This window comes from Sander vitreus, chromosome 5 (genome assembly GCF_031162955.1).
Source record: "Sander vitreus isolate 19-12246 chromosome 5, sanVit1, whole genome shotgun sequence".
NCBI classification, from domain to species: domain Eukaryota; kingdom Metazoa; phylum Chordata; class Actinopteri; order Perciformes; family Percidae; genus Sander; species Sander vitreus.
Genome location: NC_135859.1, coordinates 22307444 through 22334080, shown reverse-complemented (window position 1 = coordinate 22334080; position 26637 = coordinate 22307444). Strand labels below are relative to the sequence as shown.

General features: G+C 40.4%; 3 protein-coding genes across 12 annotated transcripts; 1 reads left to right on the top strand and 2 right to left on the bottom strand.

Annotated features, from left to right (window-relative positions):
* Positions 1-191: 191 nt before the first annotated feature.
* Positions 192-5695, bottom strand: znf367 (zinc finger protein 367). The gene is made up of 5 exons (XM_078251002.1): positions 5143-5695; positions 4121-4271; positions 3670-3789; positions 2567-2705; positions 192-2439 (listed from the first exon to the last, which is right to left on the bottom strand). The coding sequence occupies exons 1-5, from the start codon at positions 5419-5421 to the stop codon at positions 2181-2183; spliced, it is 948 nt and encodes a 315-aa protein (XP_078107128.1). The 5' UTR covers positions 5422-5695; the 3' UTR covers positions 192-2180.
* LOC144518366 (intracellular hyaluronan-binding protein 4-like) lies at positions 2386-11794 on the top strand. 3 transcript variants are annotated; one of them, XM_078250997.1, is made up of 10 exons: positions 2386-2474; positions 2647-2723; positions 8515-8731; positions 9362-9494; positions 9997-10128; positions 10211-10282; positions 10378-10452; positions 10743-10917; positions 11252-11443; positions 11556-11794. In XM_078250997.1, the coding sequence occupies exons 3-10, from the start codon at positions 8521-8523 to the stop codon at positions 11619-11621; spliced, it is 1056 nt and encodes a 351-aa protein (XP_078107123.1). In that variant the 5' UTR covers positions 2386-2474; positions 2647-2723; positions 8515-8520; the 3' UTR covers positions 11622-11794. The 3 variants fall into 3 exon arrangements, with proteins under 3 accessions (XP_078107123.1, XP_078107125.1, XP_078107124.1); XM_078250999.1 differs by lacking the exon at positions 2386-2474 and having other exon boundaries at positions 9997-10107; XM_078250998.1 differs by lacking the exons at positions 2386-2474; positions 2647-2723 and adding an exon at positions 8301-8407.
* Positions 11795-11996: 202 nt separating this feature from the next.
* Positions 11997-26560, bottom strand: cdc14b (cell division cycle 14B). 8 transcript variants are annotated; one of them, XM_078250991.1, is made up of 16 exons: positions 26259-26559; positions 24980-25070; positions 24055-24130; positions 23423-23515; positions 23246-23322; positions 22468-22534; positions 22226-22376; positions 21905-22135; positions 21610-21748; positions 20569-20734; positions 20339-20436; positions 15573-15620; positions 15342-15464; positions 14555-14723; positions 13388-13453; positions 11997-12729 (listed from the first exon to the last, which is right to left on the bottom strand). In XM_078250991.1, exons 1-15 carry the CDS (start codon positions 26359-26361, stop codon positions 13430-13432), a joined length of 1656 nt encoding a protein of 551 aa, XP_078107117.1. In that variant the 5' UTR covers positions 26362-26559; the 3' UTR covers positions 11997-12729; positions 13388-13429. The 8 variants fall into 8 exon arrangements, 6 of the variants coding, with proteins under 6 accessions (XP_078107117.1, XP_078107115.1, XP_078107118.1 ...); XM_078250989.1 differs by having other exon boundaries at positions 15342-15467; positions 26259-26558; XM_078250992.1 differs by lacking the exon at positions 26259-26559 and adding an exon at positions 25233-25536 and having other exon boundaries at positions 15342-15467.
* Positions 26561-26637: the final 77 nt, after the last annotated feature.

The following is a 26637-nucleotide window of genomic DNA, read 5'->3' as shown; positions in this document are numbered from 1 at the left end:
ATTGTGTAGATGAGAAACCAGATTATGTTGAAAATCAAGCATTCAAGCACATTCCTAAACTTGTACGTAACGGTTAAAATTACACATTTTCCAAATATTCAAGACTTTGTACGAACCCTGTACATTACTGGTGCCATCTATTTCATATAACTACCAAGTCATGACTGGATAAATAGACAAGTTCACATACATTCTGGGTCTGTTCAGTGAATGTTTATTGATAACCAACACATATATAACTGTGGACAGCCAGTCAGAGAAATCTTAACATGTGTAATAAAATGTCTACCAAGCAAGCAAGATCACTCTATACATGTCACAAACATGAAAAACTGTTGGAGGATGTTAGCAGAGGTGAAAACTGAAATTTCAACTTCAAAGCTCTACGTAAATTGTGCCCGCTCAATATTCTAACTAACACAATGTGTATATATTAAATGCCATAATCTTCTCAAACCACATAAGAGACTAAGGGTTAGAAATGTTTCCAAACAATCTACTATAATTGGGTACAAATAAATCATTTGGTGTTTCGATTAGCAACAATTCACTTGCCTTCCAGTTTCACTGTAACTCCACAAGGGTAATTTGTAAATCAATCCGATTCAAACATCACAGCTAGAGTGACAGGTTGTTGGTGCAGGTTCCAAAACAATCATAGACAGCGCAGTTATGAGAGGCTTCATACATTGTCAACAGATGTAGTGTTGCTTAAAAAAAAAAAGAAGAAAAAAACCACCCCGCACCACAAAATCAGTTTATCAAAAACAGGTGCCATTTTCTTGGACAGGTACAACAAATCTAATCTTCAGTGCATTGCAAGCTTAATCCAAGAATAAGGGATGTAAGTGCTAAATAAAAATCAATGGGATGTCTACATTTATGTGACATATTTTTAAAAGATTTTGTTGTTAAAACTTGGCAGATTTTTGCTGGTGCCGGAATATTTCTCTTCACACGTCAAACAATTGAACAAAATGTTAGCCAGAAAAAAGAAGAAAAAATAATAATATATATATATATATATGGCAAAATAAATATCTCATAATTTAACCTTTGAAATGAGATGACATATATGCACCACCCACTACTATGATGCTATGCCTGTATTGTTACTGGTCTGCCACCTTTTAATATAAAAGTTGACTGACATCATCCATTGTAAAATATCTCCCGTCTGGTTGGAAAATGACTTTAGGTCTGCACTTTTAACGTGTTTCTTGTATTTATGAGAAAGAAAATGTCTGGGTAAAATGGAAATATGGCATGTCCTAAAAGGTACCACGACCCTTTTAAATATTGTAGATTACTTAACTAAATGTGTAAGATAGTCGGCTCAGGTGAACTTTTTCTGCACGCCTCGGGTTATGTCATGCGGATACAATTATATGATGATTTTTTTTTTTTAAGTTTATGCCTAACCAGACCTCTGGATTATGCTTGCAATGATCACCTCGCATTCTCATATGAAAAAAAATGACCACGTCACATGCCAGACTGATTAATCTCTCTTCTCTTTTAGTCCCCCGGTGCACACTTCTTGGAGTGTGCTGTATTGGTGAGGCTTAAACTTGAACTATCTGAACGTTTTTCAGTCCATTTCTACCACCACCGCTGTCTTCTGTGGCAGTGAAATTGTGCTAAGATGAAACCTAGGAGCATGATGAGAGGCCATCTGACGGTTGGAATGCAATTTAACATTTCCTATGTTTGACCACACCCTGTATCATTCTGTCCATCTGAGCTTAATCCATATATACATCAGTCATACACACTCTGTTACACTCAAAAAAACTCGTTACCATCAAAGTGCAAACAAAACAAATTAAAACAATAGGTTCTCTTTCTTTGCCTTTAGAAGAAAGAAAGAGACCTTCTTCATATAGTCAAATCTACAATTATAGCAGCCTAAAAGGATAAAATGGAAGCTGAATAAGGTGCTTTAGCTTGTACCTTCCTGGTGCTGAGGGGGAATAGATAGGATGCTGTGCATAACACTGATCTCAGGCCAATTCAGCTCTCTCTCGAAGTCTGATTTCACAACTTGATAGAATAAACTAGTCATTGATCTGCATTTATGAACGCTTTCTAGCTACAGCACATACTGCAGGAAGGCGGGTTGAGAATAGAGATATTAGGGACAGGGAATGGGAGTCCAGGATCAGGAAGTGGGTGGGTGTTCAGGCAGACAGGTTGTTGGCCAGCTCAATGAGTGCCAGAGCACCGTGGAGTCGCTCTCGTTGCTCCTGGAGGCGGCGCTTGGCGGCTCCTCCCTGGCTGCCCTTCTCTTCCTCTGCCGTCTCTTCCTCTTCCCCGTTCTCTTCATCGGACTGGAGAAACTCCATGGGATCCTGCTGCTCCTGATCCTCTGCTCTTGCCTTGCCCTGGGGCTTCACCTTGGTAGTTGTGGGGGAACGCTGCTCACGAGTTCGCCAGTACCTGCAAGGACAGAGAAGAGTATATTAACATACAATGTAGGCAGAAAATGCCATAAAATGCACAATTTAAGTTTTAATATGCATGCTTTATAAAACTGTGGCTCCTGATACAAAACATGTATGCTTACTTTACAAGCCACTCTGCCACAGCCTTGTTATCCACAGACTGAGCCTTCTCCTGGCCCTCCTTTGGTTCCTCTCTCTTCAGACGCGAGAAAGGATGCTTGGGACAGTGACGGTTGGCATGTGTGAACCGATTGCCACATCCTGCCGAGAGAGCAACAGGTATGAATAAATGCAGTAAGCCATTAAGGGGCATGTTTCTCTGTGATTTTTGAATAGCTAAGATTTGTAACGCATGACCTCTTGTTATGAATCTATAAATATCAGTGTTTTTTTCCCCCTCCCAAAGTAAAGTAATAATAGTGAATAAATCTTATTCAGTGTTTCCCATAAATTTATTTATTTGTGGCGGCCCACCACAATATCGGCGTTCACCGCCACATATTGATTTTCTATTTTTTTTTTTTTACTATTTAAAATGAGTAAAATCTTGTTTCAATGTAGAGTTCCAGGTGAACTCCCCCCAGACAGTTACACTGTAGACTCGCTTTGTCAGACCCTCCTCCAAAGCGCGCTGAAGGAGGGTCTGGCTACTCCACATAGCATTCGGGGATGGGAGAAAAACGTGCTCTGGTTTAATGGCATTTCTTTACAACCAATCAGAATCGGCATGGGCGGCGCTAAACTCTGCACAGAGCCGCTGCAAAATAGTCTTGCGAGAGAAAACTCAGATTGGACAGATAGTCTAGCTAGCTGTCTCAATTTACCGTGCAGAGATCTGAGGAGCAGTCAACAATAGTCCTCATTAATCCACTGAATTTAAAATTCCAACACAAAAAAAGCGGAAGGAAACGGAAAATACATGCATCCGGCAGAATTTCCTGCGGCACCGGAGCAATTACGGAAGTGGAACATCAAGGGTATAGACAAGTTACACTGTAACTTTTGTGTTTATCGGGTACTTTCCTAATGCTTTAAATTTAACTGTTAAAAGCTCCAGTCAGTCATACTAACTGAGCCACATTTCATGTCATTGGAAAGTACCTAGAAGTATCTAAAAGTGAAAGGTCAAAAAACTTTGACTAAGTTGTTTGGCAGAATAACTTTAATAGCACTCCATTCAGCTTAATCGCATAGTGTTTTCTAAAAATCCACATTCCAAACCCACCTTTCTCTGAGCAGACAAAGGGTTTTTCTCCAGTGTGCAGCCGCTGGTGCGTCTTCAGCTGACCGCTCTGGACAAACGCCTTCCCACAATTTGGGTAGTCGCACAGGTAGGGCCTCTCTCCTAGGGGGGAAACAGAGATGTTTTTCAAGCAACAGTATTGTCGTCGTTTTACAGTTCAGTCGTTACCACACAGTGCCGCTGATAAACACATACAGTACTACTTTCAAACGTGAACACTTAAGCCTGAAAATTCAGAACAGGTACTGGTAGGTGAATAGTTTTCTGCTTTTCCGGATCAAGCGTAGCTGTGACCATTCCTGTTCCAGCATGTTAGTGTTACATCTGGCTAGATAGGTGTTTACATGACCTTCCCTGCTTCTAATAGTGTGAAATACCCTTATACTGCTTTTTAATATCCACTGCACCTTTCACTCATTCCTTTCTGTCTCACCTGTGTGTGTCCTCTTATGAGCCTGAAGAGACTTCTCTCTGGGAAACACTCGGTTGCAAATGTTACAGCGAATATGGCTGGATGAAGTCTCGCCTTCGCTTATGAGCTCCCTAACGGTGTCGGCCCGTGGACGCCCTCTGCGGATGCCATCCTGACAGCAAGAATACACAGAATTGTTACATTGGCTAAAGTAACACCTTAAGTACTTATTTTCCTATTGAACATCCATGAGCCGATGCAGAGCACCATTTGGCAGATTGAGTACAAAATATTGTCATACTTTTAAAATGTAATACATTTACAACATGCAGATCAAGTTCAGAGAGCATATGGTGAACTGACATGTTCACAATACTTTTAATACATATGGATCTGTAAAGAGTAGTTGTATCAGCGTTTTGTATTCCATACAATGCAACGTCATATCAATCAGAATTTCCTTAGCTGACCTCGCGTGTTACATTGTTGCAGGGCTATCAATGGGAAGTACATGTGTCCATTATAATTCATTCACATCCGGTTACATTTTTGGCGCGCGACTAGACATTATGAGCAGCTGCTTCAGAATCAGGAAGTAACTGGGGTTTAAAATCCATCATGTCACACCCTAATGCGCGGGCGATTTTTTAAATGACTCTAACCCCGGCCATATTAAGGTTGACTCCAAACACAATTTTACCGTTTTAGGTTGAACTAGGACTAAACCGTTATTTACATTTGAACTGGGTTAATCTTCTTCTATAACGTCTCAATTTGGAATAGTCTGTGTCTTTAAAATATGTCAATATCATTATGCATGCGCTCTTCTCTTCCCAAAGCTGCTGTTATTACAAATAGGGATATTCCAAATGTTTTAAATTATAATAAATGTGTTACAGTATTGTCAACAGCATTTAACTGTACAAGAACAATAACTATAGCCTAACTAGTTAAATACTACTCAGTTCTGTGCAACATCATCTGTCATCCTACTCCAACACGTTGTGCTCAGTAACATTAGGGTTAAAATAACCCGGACGTACCCTGATTTGGTCAGGTGTGGGATCCGTGTCCGCTTCCCTGGCCGTCTGGGTCCCGGTAGGTGACGAAGCCCCGCTCACTGATCCCGGGCTCAGGGTCACATTGTGGGCGTTCTCCCCCCATTTCCACGGGTAGACCATGAAGTCGCTGAAGCCGGGACTTGTCGGCGTCAGGGCCTCCGCATTCCTGGGTTTGATCGGTGTTGTCTTAATAACAGACACCAAAACTCTTTTGGGCGAGTTGTTGCAGAAAATAACGTGCGGGTGGTTGTTATCGGTCATCGTATGGGTGTCAAAGCTCCGGCAAAAGCAAGCAAAAACCGTCAAAGTAACTATTTGATTATTTAAAAAAAGCAATGAGTACAAGTTATCAATAGATCGCCTTTTCAATCTGGAGTGAATATGTCCTTCATTTCCAAAGAGCAATAGTAAAATCTCAGACCCGTGGTTCGCTACAAAGTATCCGCAAAAGATACAGTTGGATATGAAGATAAGATTCCTTCTTGTCGCAACGGGTCGTCTGAACTGACCTGTGCTGTGTGCGCCCACACAGAATTGTCCCGCGTTGCAAAATCGCGCCTGAGCAGTTGACTGACCAATCGGCTGCAGGGATCCAATCCCACGTGTCAGATATAACCAATGGCAGCAGTCGTCTAGCTCTAGCTAGCAAGCCCGTGGGCCAATAGGCAGAAGTGAGAGCGCTCTATGTGCAAGGATTGGTCGAGGCGGTTTTGTCCAATGAGATTTAAACACTTGACGCGCGCTCTTCCACGCTGACATCGAGATTGGCCAATGAAGACGAGCCTCACGTTCGGCACCGACGGAGCCAATGAGAGTCAAGGGCGGTTAATTTTACATTGCGGAGGAGCAGATGGCTCTTTCCCGCGCTGAGGAGGAGTCTGTTTATGTTTTTACATGTTTGGTCAATTTAAAGGGAAAGAAAACGGTGGCCCAGAGGCGCCAAAGTTACGTAATCATTTGAGTGCGGAAATACTTGAACAAAGGGAATACTGTGTGAGAATCTGATTTGAAAATTAGTTTGTTAAATTTAGTAATAACACAATTCTCAACTCTTTTTCATGTAAAATCCACATGAAGCAGCCAATGTAGCTTTTCTCAAACAGGTATGCATATGAAAGTCTAACTACACACAACATGCTGAAAATCAGAACATCGAGACTTGAATTTATAATGCCATCAATTAACACTTTTTGAATAACTGGCATTGTTTGAGATATCACACCCAAATGAGTTTAATACACATATAGTGTGCAGTCATGTTCCACTTATTCACTGTTGTGCAACGTTACAGCCTTTCTGTTTGGCTTTATGTGCCTGTCCCATAGCTGTCAGCTTGTCTGTCTGTGTCTCTCACTCATTCACTGTTCTCTTAAAAAGACAATCCAAATATATCCCATTGCAATGTACAATGTGACTTTAAAACACAAGCACTTAGAGTCTATTCAATCTAAAAAGTGTGATTGAAACTGCCTATAGGACCTCATCTCTTGGAGCCCATACCCTACACTCTTTGTAGTATTTCCTGACTTGTATTATTCCTGACGCAGTAATACATTCGAATGGAGTACCCCAAACCCCCTACACCGAGACTGGTTGACACCGTACACTTGTACTTTCTACTCTGACCAATAGATGAGGCTAAGTTTCTGTATGTAAAATATATCCCGATTCATCCTGCTAATGACAGAGACACTGTATTGATCTGTTATTATATAATACATGGATCTGCAATAAATGTACATTCATATGGTTATTTTGTAAATATTAGTTGGATAATCATTTATCTAATGATCTATGATATGAAATAAGGTTCTGTCTGAAGCAACAGTATTTAGATAGAAATAGCCTACAGTTTATGAATAATTTTGTAGTTTGCACAGATCTACACAGCTGTAGGCCCTCCATAAACACAGGGCATGCAAATAAGACTTTAATGGCATATTCTTTAGATTGTGCCATCGTGACATGGAAAAGTTAGGCTACTTAATAATCATTGCATTCCCAAAACAGCTGAGTTCTCTACTTAAATAAAAGCTGACACACTTTATAATGTTGGCAAAGTGAGTACAAACAGGCCTTTATGAGAAGTATAGGCCTAACTCTCACTATACTAGAACTATTTGTTGTTAATATAACATGTTGGAGGAGGGGGGATTGGGATTCTCGGGAGTGACGTTATAATGCTACTAGTGAAAAAAGTAAATACAAGGGAATATTCAATGTTAGGATTTTATTCTGATGCCTTTTTAGAAAAACGTTATTTGACCTGAGCAGGTTACACGGTACACCTGAGGTTTGGTTGGTCAGGTGGTTTAAATTTAAGTTAACTTCCACCACTAGCTACTCAGGACGGGAACAGCTGTCAACTGAAGGTAACGTTAGCCCATTAAATGCAAGTCAAGGAAAGGAAAAGACAACTCAGGGAAAAAATTGAATTGGTGCCCAATCGGCAAAATAAGAATATGAATTTATCGGAAGACCGCTAATGACTAGCTACTTGTGTATCTTTATATAGTCACGTTATCTAAAACATGGCTAATGCTAGATGCCAATGGTAGCTAATTAGTTATGGTAGTAGCATAAGTAGCTAGCACACACAAGCTACCTAGCGTAGCTGTTACGAAGTCGACTGTGTGCTAAGACAAAGCCTAGGTTAGAGTTATCAGCTTTAATTGTCATTGAAATAACTTTAGAGTTTAAATACTAAATACTAGCGTTTATCCGAACGTTAGTTAACATTACCTAACGGTTTGTTAAATGTGCCTTAATGTCAAACTTCTGCTGAGAAGATGTGCGTGATATGGTTTAGCTATATCCTGATGTTATAATGCTTTATAATTGGGGTTAGTTTTTAAGGGAAACCCAATACTTCAAGATCTTATAAAACGTTATCTTGAATGTACTTGTTATTAATTTAGCTATACCTTTTTAAAATAGAAATGTTTATCATTGAATGTTATATTTATTTGGCCATTTAATAACTAAAATTCCCTTTGACTTAAGTTCCTGTGCCGATTTGAGCACCAGGACCTGACTAAGCAGAGAATAGAGGACTTGAGCCAAGTCTATGCAATGAATATTGATTAATGAATAGCCTATTGATGAGCACAGGGCGTGGTGTCGCTTGTCTCCACACGTGCAAACATTTAAAAGTGTCGACAAACTGCTGTGGGCATTTGTTGGATGTTCACTGAGGCAGCAAAGTACCGTCTGCAGCTCTGTTTTGTCGTAGCTCGGCCCGAAAAAGGTCGTTTCATGTAGTTTTAGTTTTGCTCTTTGGTTATTTGCAAGATATGTGTTCAAATTGAGGAGGGAATCAGCCTTTGAACTCTGCCTTTTTCTCATCACGCACAGGCTAAAATGCTCCCTGACGCCTACGGGTGCGCTGTGGCGAACAGGTACGGGGATCTTCTGGATGACGACGCTGACCCGTTCGACTTGATCAGCAAAGCTGAAATGGAGAAGGCGAAAAGAAAGAAAAAGGAAGATGAAGAGAAGAAAGGCAAGCAGAAAAAAACTGGTCACAAGGAATCCCAAAAGGACAGACGCGTCCCTCAAGACCCGGCTCCAGGTCAGCTAACCGCTTGGCAGCATTGTCGTTACACACCCCGACTCCAAACCATTCTGGCAACTGCCAGTATTTCTAGATTGGATAGTCCATCCAAAAGTGGCCAGTCTGCTTAGGCTTTGTCAGCTGCTGATGGTGCAAAGTCAGCGAGGCTGCTGAGCACATGTTAATGCTGTCAGGGTGGGTTTCCACCAGTTATCTGAAGCCAAATCTCGATCTCCTACAGCACATTCAAAACTGCGTTTAAATACACAATTGCACTCCTAAAAATGTAATATAAAAAGGGTGAGGTTAACTGCAACTATTCCCTCATACTGAAACAAAGTTTCAACTGGATTTTTACTTTTTTGGGCATAATTTGTTTATTATACACTGCATGATGGAGGTTTGAGAGGGTGAGCAGTACGTTTGGTAATGTATTTTATTTTTTATAGTCGGGGTACTTTCAGAACTGAATAACTGGTACACTTTTGTGGTATTAGACTGTGGGGCTTGATGGATGTGTGGTTCCAATCAGAGCAGTTGCGCTTGATTTGCCTGACCAAATAAGTTTACTTTAGATTTTCATATAATTTGCAAAAGAGAAAAAGGCAATACAATTGAGTAGCTCACTACTTCACTTACTGTCCGTAGTCCGTAAGCAGCAGCAGCAGGCACGTCCTGGACCAGTGACTGAGAGCGGAAAGGAGGCCCAGAGGGCCACAAAGACCTTTGGGGGCCGTAGGTCCACCCAAGAAGAGTACCCACAGGAGTTTTCCATCGTGAGGTATGTGTTCTCAGGCTAAAACTCAACTTCCCATATTGGTTTCCAGAGTCAGCACCACTGATTTAAAAAACATTGTCCAAGTTATGTTCACTGTAAATTACTCTTACTCACTTCACTCACTTATCTAGAGTTTCATACAATGAGGGACATTTTCAGTGCAGAAAGAGAATTCCCCCATGTCCCCCTAACAGTCTTATTTCAAACATTTTTTAAGTGAGATATTCTTCCTCTTAAATAAAATGAGAAGTTCATGAGTTCAGTACACTCAGGTTTTGCTGCTGTCTTGCTTGGTCTGGTATGACCAGTAACTTATGAATGGTATATTAGCCTACATTTCATCACTAACCATTCTCCCATATTTGTCACTGAAGTAATGTCACCTATTTTCATTTTTTTAGACACGACCAAAGACCCCATGTCTAGAGAAATACTGCACCAGCTGGGTTTGAAATGTAAGAGCTGTCCCACATAAACTGAGTGTTTTAGTCTGATTGGTCCCCAGGCCTTCCTATAATGCAGAGTCTGACGTCAGGGGCAGAGGTAGGAGAGGAGCAAGAGGTGGTGGGGAATACAAAAGGAACTCCGACAACTTCAACCTGAGGGGCAAGAGAGAGTACGATCGACACAATGGAACGTAAGCCTTTTTTGTTCACGTGGCAGTCCAGTTCTTGTCGCTTTTAACGCTATATTTACAACTGCTGCAATGTTCATTGCAGAGGTATCTCTCCTGAGGAAAAGAGAGGCGGAAGAGGACCGTGGAACTGGGGCAGTGTTGAAGAAGCTGCAAAGTAAGTGAACTTTCATTGACAACGTGGAAATGACAACTTTCAGACTTTGGCATAATAGAGACGTCTTTCTGTTTGTCCACGTCCCTATCGTGAAGTGAATTAATGGAGGTGACATCCGACGCTCCAGTCAAATCTGAGGAGCACCAAAGACCTGTGGAGGAAGAGAATCGGTGGGTGACATTCATAAGATCTTTCTTAAAGAAGAGAAAAAAAAGAGAAAAAAAAAATCAGTGCAACATCGCCTGGTTAAGGGGCAGCTGTATCGGTCAAAGAGTGACCTTTTGACTAGTCGTCAACTTGTTTAACAATTGGACTAATTAAAATTGGGTAATGTCTACCAAACTGGCTAACGACAATGTCCACAGTGAAACGAGCGTCACGCTAGAATTACATTTGGAAGGATGTAGAAATGTCAAAATAAAGTGGACTGACAGATGCCATTTTTCCCCGTTTATGATAGAGCAACGGAAGAAGAGGTCGGAGAGATGGTGGTCCAGGTTGCCATGGAGATGACCCTGGATGAGTGGAAGGCCCTGCAGGAGACGAGTCGTCCCAAGGCCGAGTTTAATATCCGCAAAGCCGAGAACAAGATTCCCTCGAAAGCAAAGGTCATCCACCAGTCAAAGCACGTGGAGGTGAGAACGTAAAGCACTTAACGGAATCTGTTCAGAAGAAAACATTAAAGCCCTGATTTTTAAAGTGGAGCTGTGATTTACATAAAGAGCTCGTAGACCATTGAACATTGTAAGCCACAGCTTCCAGTGACGTTCCACTGTAACCTATGTCCAGGCAAGGAGTGAAGGTGAACACTGAGGTTGTCTGTACTGTAATGGACACTTCATCTAACCATCTAAAGACTGGACCAGGCGACCACACAATTTAGGTGGTGGATGATGGAGATGCTGTTTTACTGTAAATGTCAGGTTCAACTGTCTCCGACTTTATTTATCGTTTGCTTCCAATCTCCAGATGGTGAAGGAGGGGACCCTGGAAGACATGGAAGATGAAGGCAACTTTCTCCGTAGGTCTGTGAACGACATCACCTCCCTTCTGGACATCAATTTCGGGAGTCTTGGACGCCCCAGTCGTGGGGGTCGGGGAAGGGGAGCACGAGGCGGCCCGGAAAGTCGCCCAGAGAGAGCCAAACCCATATTGGAGAAGGTATGTTTCTCGACTCACAAGCTCAATCCATGGAGTATATGCTTTAAATAACCAAACCCTCACCGCATATATTGAGCAAATAAATTACTGGTTTCTAATCTTCTCCCACCAGGAGGAGGATCTGGCTCCAAACCCAGATGATCCAGAAGACTTCCCAGCGCTGTCAGCAGGAAGATAACTGAACTTCTCGTACCTCCTGTTGGGAATATTGGTTGCACTTGACACTTGCTAAAAAACACTTCATGTTTCTGCTGTTCTTAAGGTTTGGGGCTGTATTGTACTTGATTTGCCTTGCACAGTAGGCACTGTTCAGCATTTGACCTCTGGAGAATAAATGCTTCTGCAAATTTATCTCAGATCTTTAATTTTTTTGTAAGAGTGCAACGCTGAGGGGGGGCCCTAAAAATAAACAAGTAGGAAATGTGCATTTGTAGGCAACACTGCAACTATACTTAGCTGGATCGCGTTACTGGGTCTTGGCATGAAAACCAGTGGCTTAGTTCAAAGAACTTAGACACGTGCTGTCACGGTGAGCATGTAGTAAACAGCCAGATTTACTTGGGGTACATTTTTTATTTTAAAGTGTGCTTCAAGCAAATGTCTTCAGTGGATTATGAACATGAGTTAGACCAGGCCCCTTTAGGACAATTGGCTTATTTCATAGCATGATTCAAACATAGTACAAAATATTTAAAAAATACAAACTGAGTATATCAAATGTTGACATATTTACAGTCTTGAAAATAAGTAGCTGAAAAGCTTCACAAGTAAAATGGCAAGCCAGCTATTGGGACTGGAGGTACAAATGAGCACAACACTGCATCTTGTGATGGACTTGATGTTTCAACTACATCCAAGGCAAACAGCCTTGTGCCATGCCAAGAATAAGGTTTATGCCAAACATTGACTGTGAATCCCCAATCTTATAAACCACAGTATCTGCTGCACAGTGCTTATTTTGGAGGCTTGTCTCTTGGATTCACATGTCTGTTTGCTACTGCATGCTTCAATAAGTAGGAACAACCAGGCAATGATTAAAACTATCAGTATGTCTGATGCTTTGTTAAAATATAAAAATTTAAAAGTGCCATACGGGTAAAATAACTTGTAATCAAACAAATGTATAAATGATTTACATGTCACATCAAGTTAAGGTTAGTTTGTTCCAACCTTTTTCTCAAACTTAATCTATTGAAAGAGTAGTACAGCTGTGTAGAAGTTGGACTTCATGTGAAGATCCTCAGGCTCACCGAAGTAGAGGAGCTCTAGCTTTGGGTATGGAGTGACTAAAGAAAACAAACGGGCAGCGTTAATAGAGGGACATTTCATTCATTTACTCGTATAATTAAATCAGTCAACTTTGTCATTTATGCAATCAATGTTTTTGCACACAAATCAGACATTTAACCCTTGTGTTTTCCTCTGGTCAAATTTGACCCGTTTTCAGAGTTACTTTTTTTTTTTTTTTTAAATCAGAAGTGTGGGTTTCTTTCAACCGAAACTAACAATGATGCATGGAGGACCGTTGGACGGATTCCATACAACATTCTTTGCGGGTCAAATTAATGATTAATTTCAAAGAATCTTGGGTGTTTCATACAATTTTTATAGCAATTGAAAACATTTTTTAAATGGTTTCAAAACCAAAAACTAAAACTTTGATTCACTCAACATGCTCTCATCTTAACTAATACCTCATGTGTTTTTCTTTAACTCAAAAATTAGGTTTAAATGTCATAAATAAGGTTAATTGAGAAAAAAAAAAAAAAAGCAGCACTGAAAAAAGTGACAAGGTTTTAAAAAGTGTCAAAAAACGTTGCCAAAAAAAAAAAAAAAAAAGCCTTTTCCATTTTGACCCGGAAGGACATGTTCACGGTGGACGGGAAGACAATGCAAGGGTTAAAATACAGGTAATGTAACAGTAAGTGAAGAGGAGATAGATACCATAGCCTGGAAAATCGAATTGATTGCAAAGAACTGCGAGCTTTACATCCTTTGGAGACGGTGCGTCTGTTGCGCATTAGAAAGATAAAGTAGAGGGAAAGAGAAAGGGGATATAAACATTAGAGATTAGCACCAGTAAAGGATGCAGACATGGCTACAGAGTGGGGAGAACAGGCCAGAGGCAGAAGACACAGTGAGCAGCAGAGTCCAGAAAAGCTATAGCCAGTCATAGCAGGAAACCTGCTGTTCTTAGAGAACCTGCAAGGAAAGCTATTGAAAGAAGCAGCAGGGACACTGGAGGCAGGTGGAGATTTATTTGGCGACCTGACAGCGGTACATAAAGCAGGGTCCGATTTATTAAACGTTAGATCTGCACAAGGTCAGGCTAAATCTATATATAATGTTAGTACAACACTAAAGAAGAACGTGGCTGGGTTGCACCATAATGGTTTAATTCAAGATGACAGACAACCAGTTTAGTTAACTAATTGCAATGAAACATGTTAGATGATAAGGATGTAACCCTATCAAGCTTTAACTAATTAAGAGTACAAAAAATAAAAGTTAAGCTGGAAAATAGCAAGAATAACTGACTTCTGTTTGATTTTGTTACACATAATGTCTCGACATATATGATATTGGTTTATTTTATGGTTTAATGCTGGCAAACCAACTTCGACTTATGTCAAAAGGTTTCTATGATTAACAGAAAAAAACCTAAATCAAATCAACTAAGCATTTAAGTTAATCAGTTGGCCACTCGCAGTCAAGCTATCATTTTTCTCACAACTACCTCAAAGACACCATCCTGGTGTCAGGTCCGAATGGTTAAAATTGAAATTGAATCTGGCTAAAACATCTGATTAAAAATGATTTGTGGATAAGCCACAATTTGATTTTATTTCAAACATTTAATCCTTGTTGATGCGTCCCAGCCTAAGTTCATTTAGTGATTAGGAGCATTAAGAGGAGAAAGAGGGAGAGTGCTGAGCCTCTGAATTTTGGCTGGATTTACACAGGCACCAATGAAATGATCTTCATCATCCTATGGCTGCCCAAACTGTAGATAAACCCTTTAAATATGACTATCAGACAGCATAGAGAACACGTCAAAACTGAAAATTATGGCTAAAGTTTGTGGCTCAGAGTGGGTTTGAGGGAGCTTGCCTGAAGGTGGACCTGTGCCATGTTTAAGTTGATGAGAGTGCCTGTGTTGGCTGTGGCACTGGCTGTGTCTCTATGGCTGCCACATGGCTCCCAACACATTGGCTCCCTGTCGCCAGCCACTACATGTAAGTTGCCTAGGGACCTGACCAGTCTGGTGTGGCACAGGGAGCTGGCAGAGAGAAGGGAAGCTGTTAATTCACTCAACAAGGACCCACGAGTGGCTATAGCCTCTTGGTTGCTTTTCAACTGTGTGTCAACTTCACATAAAACATATCAAAACATAATGTAATGCATTATATATTGCAGCACAGTCCTTGATAATGAAATCAATCTCCTCACATGGTTGTAAACTGGTACAGACATTTTCTTTAAATATACAATTCTTTATTATAATCATTTGGAACCACCGTTTTAACACATTTAACAGCAAGTGAATCAGATGTGTGACAACCATTTTATTTCATTATTATAGGGAAATCATTTTTATAATTTTGCAAATTCTAAATTTGAACATGTTGCTTTATTTACTTAGTCAATCTTATAGAGAATGTTAAAGGTGTGTTTTTTCAAATCAGAGCTGTCACTAATCTGATAGACATCGCATAATTAAGCCAAGTTAAACCAGTCTCCACTTTTTTTTATTTTTTATTTGCCTTTAAGCAGAGAAACAAAAAAGACGTGCTGTCTACGTTGGTTTTTTCCCCCTCTTGCTTCTCTCCAAAAAAACAAACAAAAGAAACACCAGGTCTATCATTAAGAGTGCTGGGTGTGAAATGCAGCCACTGACCTTCCTCCTACTCCGTTTGCTGGAAGTGAGGTTCTAGTCCTCTTCCTGCTGTCCGATTGGTCAGACAGAGCCATGGGGTTGACGCTGGCCGTACAGCCCTGAACACTGGCCTGCAATAGGACCCTGCTGCAGAGGAGACATGTGTCATTAATTAGTCTGAGCCATGTTGTTGGTCAGAGTGGAGGTATACATGATGTGTGTGTGTGTGTGTGTGTGTACAGCAAACTTTACCTTAGGGACTGTGATGAAGACCTGGTGTGAATCTTATTCTCTTCTTGTCTGTGAAAACACAAATAACATGACAGTAAACATTAGATCAAACTTAATTTATTGAGAGATATGAGAGGAAAGGTGACAGGACAGAGGAGTAAAAGACTGTATGGAGAAGGTTTATATTAAAAAAAAAAAAAAAAATCTTGATAGTGTTATAGACTTGTGCACAGATCGTTATTGCAGCTTCAGCAGCCAGGTAGGATTAGTAAAGCCAAGTCATTCCAGAAAAAGCCAGGGGATGGCACTAAACAACTTAAGAGGGACTTGATTTGCATTTTCACAAAGTTATCATTTTCATCACGAAGGCTTAACTGTCTGGCAGGGTTTAATTTTAAGAGTTGCCACTCCAGTCAACACAATAACCAGCAAAGCATGAGGTTATAAAAATAACAGAATGATGGTAACAGTAGGACAAAATCACTATGTATAGAAAATGGTGACAATGACAAGACAGGAGCCTCGGATGTTTTGGATTTTTCTTTTTTTTTTTTAAACTGGCTCTGCTCATCAGCTTTAAGTTTACTGTGCTTGCAGAAAGAATAAAGTAACAAGAGGATTATTTTTGAACAAATTTCTGATTTGGGTTGGGAATTAAAAACTGGGGGCTCACTTACAGCATTCTCAGTTAGAGCTCCAGAAGGGGGGCAGGACAGGTTTTTTGGGGGCTGACGGGCGGTAGAACTCATTGAAATCCTAACCCGTCTATACAGAAATGCAGGATGGGAGAAGGGAAGCCATACACAATCCACCACAGGGCAAGGCTACACAGGGAGGAGAGCAGCATGGCTACCAGCCATCTGAAAGGAGGACAAATCCAACATCAAGAGCAAACGGAAAAAGGGGGGAAAAAAAAGGAAGGAGAGACAAGAGACGTCCGGGCAGGACACAAAGCCTCTGATGTTCTGCTTTTCCACTGGGACTGGATTAGATGAAATACCTTTCAAAGAGCCTTGCATCCAACAGTGCCAGTCAGCAAGTTTTTGTTCTTCACTCTGATGTGTTAGCAGTTTGCTTTATACTTAGAACTCCACCAATGTGGGAATTATGAAGTAGATGTCGACATTTGAGGGTTTAAAAAAAAAAAAAAAAGAAGCTAGTAGTAGTAGTAAGACAGTAGATATAGGATTAGAGAACATTAAATTGTTAGTAATAAACGCCACTGAAATCTAAATCACAAATAACCAAATGAAAAGACGTATCTTTTAACGGTTAATAAAAATTGCAGCCTAAAAAAACAAAAAAAAAAAAACACTTTGACAGCAATTTCTGCCAAAATATACATTGATAGCTATATCTGTAATGAGCAAATATAGCAATATATCGATCAAGCTGTAATACTTTGTTCATAACAAAATGGTAAAAATAAAAAATAAAATGTAAATATCGATTAGAAAATTTTGTTTCACAAAAACGGACCATTTAAAAAAATAAAAAAGCTGGCAGAGACAAAAACCTAAAGGACTACACAAAGTTCAGATGGTATGCGTACACTGATCCAGTCACAAAAGCAATGGAAAAAAAAAACAACAATTTGCAATGAACCCGGCCCAACATTAATTACATGTTAGACACGTATGTCCATGCGTGCATGTCCAAGGGTTTCATGCCTGTTGCCATGCATGAAAAGGCAGAAAAGAACGTTTTCATATAATAGTCGTTCTAATCGTCACTGGAATTCAACATGCACTTCAGTATTACATAATGAAAAAACAAAAGCTGAGCCAGAATGTGAAGTTCAGCTGGAACTTAGAGGTTTGTGTATAAACGCATACACCGATAAGGCATATGGTCTGAAGTGTGAGCAAATCTCCCTTCTGACTCAACACCCTCCTGAGAACGGATGAAGAATTACCAATTACCTCAGTTTTAGAATCCTTTTAATTAGAATGAGGATCAGGAGGAATTTCCCATCCCATCAATGCCATTTAATGTAGCTAATTAAACTAGTAAAAACACCTCAGGCAACACACCAAAGTACTACTGGCAATTTCCAAAAACACCTACAGCTTAAATGGCTGAGCAGGCAGGTTAGTTACTTCAAACAATAAGGAAGTACCTACCGCAGATCAGAACGAGGACCAAGTGTCCCTTACTAACATTTTTTCTTGAGAAGTGCCAAGTCAGCAATGCAAGCCAAGCACTAAACCATTTTCAACTAATCCAGATCTTATGTAAAACCATGATTAGTTGAAAATTGGTGCTGTTGTTAAGTACAGCAGGAATCAACTTGAGTGTTACTGTAACTCAGAGGCTCTCTCACATAAGCCTTAATATCAAATCAGATCAGTGTGTCCATGAGAGGCAGATAATGAAAGGCGAGTAAAATGTAATGCATCCACTAAGTGCATATCCATGTCACACCATGGTCATCCAAACAAAGGAAAAAAAAAAAAAAAAAAGAGAAAATCAGCCATACCATTCACTGGCATAAAAACCATTTCTACAGGAAGAGGATGTCAGCTTAAAAAAAAAAAAAAAAAAAGGAAGTGACGTGCACTTACCTCCATCATACAAAACCTCACATCCTCTCTCTGTTTTTCCTCTCCCCCACTCTGTCTCTGCCTCTCTCAGCTATCTTTTGAACGGCAGGCAACACATCGGCCACACCATGCCCATGAGGCTGCAGCAGAACACTACCACCTGCCTGACATGGGACAACAAAAGCCAAAGCCGTATGGATACATTGGCAGAGGCCAGTCAACCACCCTCAGCCATGCCGACACCCAACCCTCCACAGCTGGATTTACATGGGCACAAACGATGTGGACTTTATTTAGATAGGGTTCTTCCTGTTCGGATAACTGTAGGGGGTTAGCATTAGCACTTTAGCATCTCTTGTTGGAACACAATGCTTCCATAGAGCTGGCTAGTCACACGTTACAGTTGTCCAGCTGTACTCTAATGCTTGCTCCTCGCAAAAAGGCTACGTTCACACCCCAAGTATTAATGCTCAATTCAGATTCTTTGCTCAGATCAGATTTTTTGTTTGGCTGTTCACATTACCTTTCAAAATGTGGCCTATATCAGATTCCAGTGTGAACTGTTTGCGGTTTTGAACTGACCCATATGCGCAAAAGAACAATAACAATGACATCAGACGCAGCACGCTGTTGCACTAAAGTTAGGGAGGAAGTAAGCATTTTCGCTTTTATTTCAAAAGGTTTGCGTTAATGGCAGCCGTAACATTAATGAGCAGGTGCTGAGGAGGAGAAGAATGAAGAGAAAGAGAGCCAAATTGGCTATTTTGGCCTTTTGCAGGGTTACGGCTGCAATTTCACTACAGAGGTCGGTGTGGATGCAGAGATGAAGCCAGGAGAGGTGGGACTGCGTTGTAATTTTACTGTCTGCGTCTAGGGCTAACTCCCGCCGGTGCATAATTGTGACAAATGTCGATGTAGATTGACGTAAATATCGCATCAAATCCGCCTTGGTTGTTCACACCGCGGCCGCATTGAGAGAGACAAAACAAACAAATCAGACCTGTGTCTGATTCAGGACCACATATGGTCAAAACTGATTTATAAAAATCAGATCTGGGCAAGATTTGAGTGTTCACACTACTTCTGAAGAAGTCTGACCTGGTCACATGACCTCTCCCCCCCCAAAATGTTTTTTTGCCTGCAGTCTGAACGTAGCCAAAGATAGAAGGAAAAAGAAACAAAAAGTTTGCAACAACATGTCACAATAACCATTTCTCTTTCTCTAGGTCTGTACCCTACTGCAACATAAGTCTAATGCACCACTTTGTTATTATGTTCCGTTAATTTGCCTGTACAATACTGATAAGATCATTTTTTCAAGTACAGAGCAAGGGTATGGAGTGCTATGGACATTGTAGTCCTCAACATTTTAAATATACCTGCACACAGTCTTGTACCAGTGATGTGTTTCAAGGAAAAGCTGCCAATTAAAAAATTGGCCTCAAGGGCATTGTGGCATGATAACCTAGCAACTAGAAAGCTCTATATTGAGTTGGCCTTTATATTTACTTGAGATTTATTTTAAATATTTTGACTGAAGACACTTTACAGATTACCAAACCTGCAGTAGAACTCTATTAGATCTTTAACTTCCACATCCTTTGTGCCTTTCGGAATCCAGGCCGCACCAAAAAGTTCTTTTCTGGAAGATTGTACATCAGATAACTGCAATCCAGTCCTCCAAACAACTTTGTCACTCGCTCTAATATTTGACCTACTACTTCCTTAACTTAACTTATTGTTCATCCTCACCACTCACTCGGTATAGATGAAAATGGCACGATTTATAGATTACACTTGATCTGAGTGTGATGGCATTTAATCAAAAGAACCAGAAGGGGACACAAAAACAGAGTTATTGAAATAATACGGCGATGCCGTCTGGTTCCTTCATTTATTGATGAATTACGATACGATGATGAAACTGCTGTGGTAGGAGTAGCAGCCCCAACAGCCACAAAAGGACAGTTAACCACCCTGAATAAACACTGAGGAAAGGAGAAAGCTCATCAAATGAAATGATAAATGTAACAAAACAAAAAACATCCTACACGGTCACTTCATGGTCTTTATGAAATCATAATTTTCCAAATCATAAGTTACTTATGATTTGAAAAAAAATAAAAAATACTGTGTATATGTGTAATGATCTGACACTAACAAAGAGAGGCGTCGCTCACTTTACAGTAATATAACAAATCGGCGTGATGCATGATGAGACTTGCAGGCTGCCTGGGTACTTACGAAAGGGAACCGGAGGACGATCTGGCCTGCCTCTTGCTCTTCAGAGCTCGCAGTTTATCACCCTGTGTAAGGCCATTTCTCTCCTCGTCATCATTGTACTGTAAAACAAAGAAAAAGCTAGGAATAGGCTAAATGGTAGTATGTCCCATTTTTTGCTTACAAAAGTACTTTCAAAAATCATGCAAAGTCTGTACCTGAATACGTTGCAAGAGCGTCATTTCAAGACTCACCAGGTCTGTTTCTTCTTTCTTGGATGCCCTGTTCTTGTTGCTCCCGTTGATGGTTATGTCATCCACACCAGACAGGATCCTGGTTACAGCCACCTTGCCATTCTCTTGTTCATTTAACATCTTCTCCCGGAAAACATCTCCCTCTGCCCACAGACTGTTCTGCTTACTGTAGAACAAGATGTCAACAAAAACGACAAAATAAACTCACTTTTCTTGCCAAACCAGTACCACTACCGCCTTTATTATTACGATTTTTCAGCAGATTCTCACTGGTTTGAAGTGGGCATGGCTCAGTTGGGAAAATGTAATGTCATATTTCTGTACACCAATCATAAGCATGGCTAGGGTGGCTGCGTTGGAAAAAATGTCACATAAAAACGATTTTCCAGATTGGATGTACATTAGAAAATGAGGAAAGCACCTGAGTTTTCTGGAGGGCTCCTAAAAAGCTTTGAGCTCGGGAGAGACGTGTATGATGTAGACATGGGCTGGTTACCGTTTTCAAGGTATACCGCGGTTTGAAAAAGTCAAGGTTTCAAAATCACTAACATTTTCCGTCATACCGTTCCTAAGGTACGAGCTGGTTTTTTTATGAGTGGTCAAGGAGAAAAACTGCAGTTTAGAAATCCCTCTCCCTGCCAGTGTGCAGTGGGTGTTTTTTTTTTTTTAACCCAGAGATTTAAAAATATAATACATTTTAAAGCTGTAATTGCAATACTGTGATATTTTTGATCATACAGTCAGAATCCTATACCAGCCCATGCCTAGTATGACAGGCTTATGGTGTTGTCATTTATACATATGTTTGATGTTACATATTTTGTTATTTTGTTGTATGGTCTTGAATATTATAGTCACTGTGTCATCTTTTCCGATTTTTGTTTGGGTGGGTGGTCATGACGAAGTGTGGGGGATATGATCATGTTGCAAATTGTATGTTTTGTATGTTGTTTAAAAAAAATAAAATGTTAATCCCAACAACAAAAATATCAAAAAGGAGAAATACTACATTTTGAAAATGCTGCTTCAGTGAACACCTACTCTTCAACAAAGTTCTGCTGAGGTCCAATGATGGACCCTGGTCGGCAGATCCGTATCCAGGCAATGGCCTCTGCCGCACTCAGGCAGTAATGTTTCATCATGTAACAGCCGATCAGAGTGCCAGTCCTCCCCAGACCAGCTAAAAGTAATAAAAAAAGTGGTAAGGCCTTTAATTGTGCAATAACAGGACACTGAGCACAGTCTATACAGCTACAAGCGTAGAAGTGTCTTGCACCAACTATAATCAGCCATCTACAGTGTTTCTTGCACTGTGAAGGAGGGTTAGAACTCGTACCCTTGCAGTGGACAGCAATGGCTCCTTCTGCGTTCTCGCAGATGTTGAGGAACTTCCTGACGATGGCGTCGTTTGGTGTACTCCCGTCCACAAAGAACAGATCGTGGTGCTCAAAGCCAGATTCTGTGAAGCGCCTGGCATCATACATCTTCTTGTTGAGTCTGATGACAGTGGTGATGTTATGTTTCCTGAAGTATGGGATGTAGGCCTCAGGAGCGTGCAAAGGGTACCCTAAGGTAAGAAGGAAAAAGTTTATAAAGTGTTAAAATAAGGTTAAGGGCATTGCTTCAACAGTACATTAGAAACGTGACTTTCACTTACCATTCTCTATTTTGCTTTTTGGATGAGGCCCACTAAACGCAAGGAACTTTTTTGGAATGATCCAGTTTAAGTCACCATTTTCTGCCCTCTCATAGTGCTCATACTCTTCCACATCAAAGTTGGAGAAGTCCAGCCAGCCGTACTGCAGAGCCTGGTAGATGGTTCAGAGGGAGTTAATTTCATAAAAAATGAGCATGACAAAGAAAGAAAGAAAAAAATAAATCAATCTTAAAATAACGTACCTTGTGAACACCACGAAGACAATCAAGGATGTTCAGATTGTACATGCAGGTTCCAAACGAAGCATCTCTGAAATATAAAACATACTGACAGTCTTTATCTATAAACACACTGAGGATCTTTATTTCCCATTAAATATGTCTAATGCAAGGATATAAACTATCTCATATATCCCGCTCTCTGAATGTCTTGTTCTGTAGCTTCTATAAACATTTTATAAATCAGTAAAACTAACAGGGCACAAGGGTCCTTGAACCTTTTTTTGTGTTGCAGTTGAGTTAACAAAAATTAACATTGTGATTTTGTTTTTGAAACAATTCTCTGCTATATTTTAAACGCTACACAATTTGACAAGATATATGGAGACACTTTTTATATTCAAACTATTTCCAAATAGCAGAGGCAACAATCTTTCACCAACAATTCTTGTCAAAAGTTTCTCTTCTCTTTAAAACAAAAGGTTTTTAACATGTTATGTTTGCTAAACAGATCAGTCTGCTCTGAGAATGACGGATTAGTCATTCACTGGGCAGTCTGCATCCACAGCCAAAATGTATCTAAAAATCTGGCTACTTTTTTTTTTTTTTTTTTTAAACAGATAAACTCTTCAGTCGTTTTTGAAATTGGTCTTCAAAAAGCAAAATATTCTATGCGACTATTGTAAATGACAATGTGGATACTGAAACCATACAATGCCCAGCCCAAGCTGCAGTCATTCTTAGTTGCTTAAAATAGGAGCCCAAGCTAAATGTGACATAGATAGTAATAGTGTATTTTTACCTGAATGGAATATATGTTGAATTCCTTGACACCAGCAGACTGTAGGCATCCTCTGGCATCATGTTTAGATGCATTACCTTTAAACACAAATGTCTTAAATCAGCAAGTGCGTCTTGTATTACATGCTGATATCATTTCACAAGCTATATGGAACATGCGTGTTTGTTCACCACTTACTGCATACGAGCCGATTAGGTAGGCGGCATTGGCTTGTTTCTTCTGATCTCCACAGGTGTAAAATATGATCTTCTTTCTGGAGAGCGTAATGGACTGAAGAGACATTCAAAGCAAACATATGAGCCGACAGGTGATAACGTATTTAATTCACTTACAAATGTATAATATTAAATGTAGACATTCCAGTAACCTACAGTGGCTGGACAAAAAAAAAAGAAGAAAATCCCTCATTGATAAGGACTTTAACTCGTAAACGAAATAATGACTTCTCTACATAGGTAGTGGGGTGATGAGTTTGGGCATCATCAGACAATTATGTATGAGAGGTGGAGAGAGGTTGAGTCATCTGTGTCCAAACTTCAGCTAAATCTGTGCCTGACAGCCTTGAAAATCACATCATGAGCCAGATAGAGACAAACTGCCTTGACAAAGAGGAAATCAGGGACATCAGGGCTATAAATATACAGTAACTGCAAAAAGTTGACATGTATTACTGACTGGCGTGCAAAAAACTATAACATTACTTTATTTTGACTACCCACTGCAGGGATAAATAGATATTGATTGACCTGGGTTTTGCCTCCCATTCTCTTTTCCAGGAAGTACACATTAAGAGCAGCAGTTTACTTTACCGTGAGCTTCTTTGTCAGCTTGCAACAGAAGCGATAAAACATGGCCAGGTTTAAGGGACCAAAGTCCGCATAGAAGCTGAGAGAGAGGGAGAGAGAGGGAGAAGAGTGTGTGTCAGAGTTGCTATTTACGCAACCAGCTACGGTCTCTGGGGAAGTTTCACTGGATAGAATCAGCTACCTCAGACTGAAACAGTAAAAACACTGACAGAGTAAAGACTATATTTGGAAGCATTTGATGCTCAAGTCGGTCACTCAGAACAGGACAAAAAGCTGCAAAGACAAGAGGTCTGTTTTGTACCACTGGCACAAAAAATGGTTCTGGAAGGTCAGTCTTCTCCTGACGCCAATCTCACAGCCCATTTAAACAGCCGTGCACTGAAAAAAAGTGCTTTTGTATGTTTTATTTGCCTTTAATTTTTAATGCGGTTGTGGTAATTTGGATTTCTTCCAACAGTAAAGGGTAATTTCCTTTTTATCTTAAACATTGCACCAACATATACATATATATATATGTATATATATATACATATATATATATATATATATATATATATATATATATATATATATACACACACACATAATTTATTTATATTTCTTTTTGTATGACGTTTGAGTTACAAAACGTCTTATGGTATAAAGAAATCTGAACAGTCTAACTTCATACTAATGACTAATACAATTCAAGCTAGAATCACTATGCTCTGAATTTGTTAAGTGCAAGCCTTCTCACATCAGCACTACGGAGAAGATATTTTTTTAAATGACTGCAATGATAACAAAGGTGTAACGTTAGGCGTGGGGGGTCGATTGAAAAAGGTCTTTTATTGCACTGAAAGAAGAGCAAAGGTCAGGGCTAAAGCACAGAAATATGCAACGAGCTGCATGTTCAATATGCAAAGATGTGATGAGACTGAAAACTTACTTCTCATATGCCAGCTCTTCGTCTATGCAGAAACAGTGTCGTTCAGCTGTGTTCTTGATCTTTTGTTTTAGTATGGCGAAATAGAGTTGATCTGCAGGAGGGCGAAGGGGGGGGGAGATAGAGGGCGACAACATAAAGAGGCAGTTTACTTGCTTTATTGTCATGCATACAAACGTATGTTGTCTCTGATTTCCCTCAAACCAGCCATTCTTTCTACACAAATACTTCTTTAATGCCATTTCGTGCAACTTACCCTTGATAAACTCAATACATCTGGACGAAACATCGTCCGCGGTCATCTTGGCCACAGTTTTGAACATGACTGTTTTGCAGAGAAACGTACGAGGTTGATTTTCTTCACGAGGAATTGCGCATACTGATTAAAACATTCACTGATATTGCGCACTGAGTTTTTTAAAAAGTAAGCAAAAAAAAATACAGCGTTATCAAAAATGTTTTTGAGCCTGATTATAACTCTCCGAGACAAGAAACTTATCAGTCGAAGCGAGGGAAGAAGAGTTTGGGCAACTGCGCACTCTGCTTAAAAAAAAAAATCACCTCAGCACAACTCCTCCCTTACGCTGTTCCGCGGGACGCTATTGGCTGCGACAGATGCAAGACGTTACATGATTGGAGAAACAGTCTGTCAGTCGTGCCCTGCCCCGCCCGTTTCAGTTTAAAGTTCTCTACTTGAGACACATGATAGGCCCCGGGAACGTTGCCCAAACGGTTGCTAGGGCGATCCCTCAGCCAATCAAATTTCTGATTAGCACTTCGACGACCCTCCCTCTCTCTGATTAGAGCTGCGCAAGGCTGTGTTACTACAAGAAGAAGCAAGAAAAACGCCACAAAGGTTTGAAAATGTACGTTGGATGACACTGACACTGGGCTGGCTATGATATTGATGACAATTATACACCACTCCATATACTCTATACAAAGTCCATAAAACAACATATGGTGCAGACAAAGCAAAGTTATGGTGCAATTTCTTTCTCTTAAATAAATAGCGCAAAACTGAACTGCTGATATTGTATTGTGCAGATTGTATTTTCTGCACATAATGCTAAAACGACGCAAACCAAGTGCATTGACGATAAAGGGACAGACGTGTCGCCATTAGGTCAAAAGCTGGAAGAAGAAAAGAAAAAAACAGACTCATTCATTCAGGTCATTTAAAACGCAATGCTGTGCATGAGCAGCCTGCTGTGTGCGTCTACAACACATATTTGCCTAGTAGGCTAAAAGTTGACAGGGTTCATCCTGCAGACCCTCTTACCTGTTATCTCAGTGTAAATATCTGAGTTTAACTCCGCCTCTGAGTGAGCTGCACAGCGCTTTTTCCTCGACTCGGCTCGTCTCCTCTCGCTCTTGCGCTTCATTTTGTCTTCAGGGCTGCACGGTGAACATTCCTGAGCAACTGCTACAGACCTTCGCTTCGCAGTACGGCGGCTTGTCCCAGTTTTGTTGCTGTGTTATTATGGCATGGTCTTGCTCCTGCGCTGCTGATGATCTGGAACTGCGTGTGTATATTGTGTAGCCTGTGTGTCAACCGAGGATCTGCCTGCTACAGCCTCACTGTGGTGGTGACGTCTATGAGCAGGGGCAGGTTTCTGCTTTCTGAATCCCCTGCATGTGACGTATCAGGATTAGATGTC

Bases quoted from the DNA above. Each gene is read 5' to 3' on its own strand.
- znf367 (XM_078251002.1), bottom strand. From the start codon at position 5,421: ATGACCGATAACAACCACCCGCACGTTATTTTCTGCAACAACTCGCCC. The intron at 3,790-4,120 runs GTGAGACAGAAA...TTTCCCCCCTAG, and splicing joins TCATAAGAGGACACACACAG to GAGAGAGGCCCTACCTGTGC. The intron at 2,706-3,669 runs GTGGGTTTGGAA...CTCTCTCGGCAG, and splicing joins CTTTGTCTGCTCAGAGAAAG to GATGTGGCAATCGGTTCACA.
- LOC144518366 (XM_078250997.1), top strand. From the start codon at position 8,521: ATGCTCCCTGACGCCTACGGGTGCGCTGTGGCGAACAGGTACGGGGAT. The intron at 10,283-10,377 runs GTAAGTGAACTT...CCTATCGTGAAG, and splicing joins AGTGTTGAAGAAGCTGCAAA to TGAATTAATGGAGGTGACAT. The intron at 11,444-11,555 runs GTATGTTTCTCG...TTCTCCCACCAG, and splicing joins CCAAACCCATATTGGAGAAG to GAGGAGGATCTGGCTCCAAA.
- cdc14b (XM_078250989.1), bottom strand. From the start codon at position 26,361: ATGAAGCGCAAGAGCGAGAGGAGACGAGCCGAGTCGAGGAAAAAGCGC. The intron at 23,323-23,422 runs GTAAGTGGTGAA...TTGTGTTTAAAG, and splicing joins ACCTAATCGGCTCGTATGCA to GTAATGCATCTAAACATGAT. The intron at 20,437-20,568 runs GTGAGTCTTGAA...TTTGTTTTACAG, and splicing joins AGAAAGAAGAAACAGACCTG to TACAATGATGACGAGGAGAG.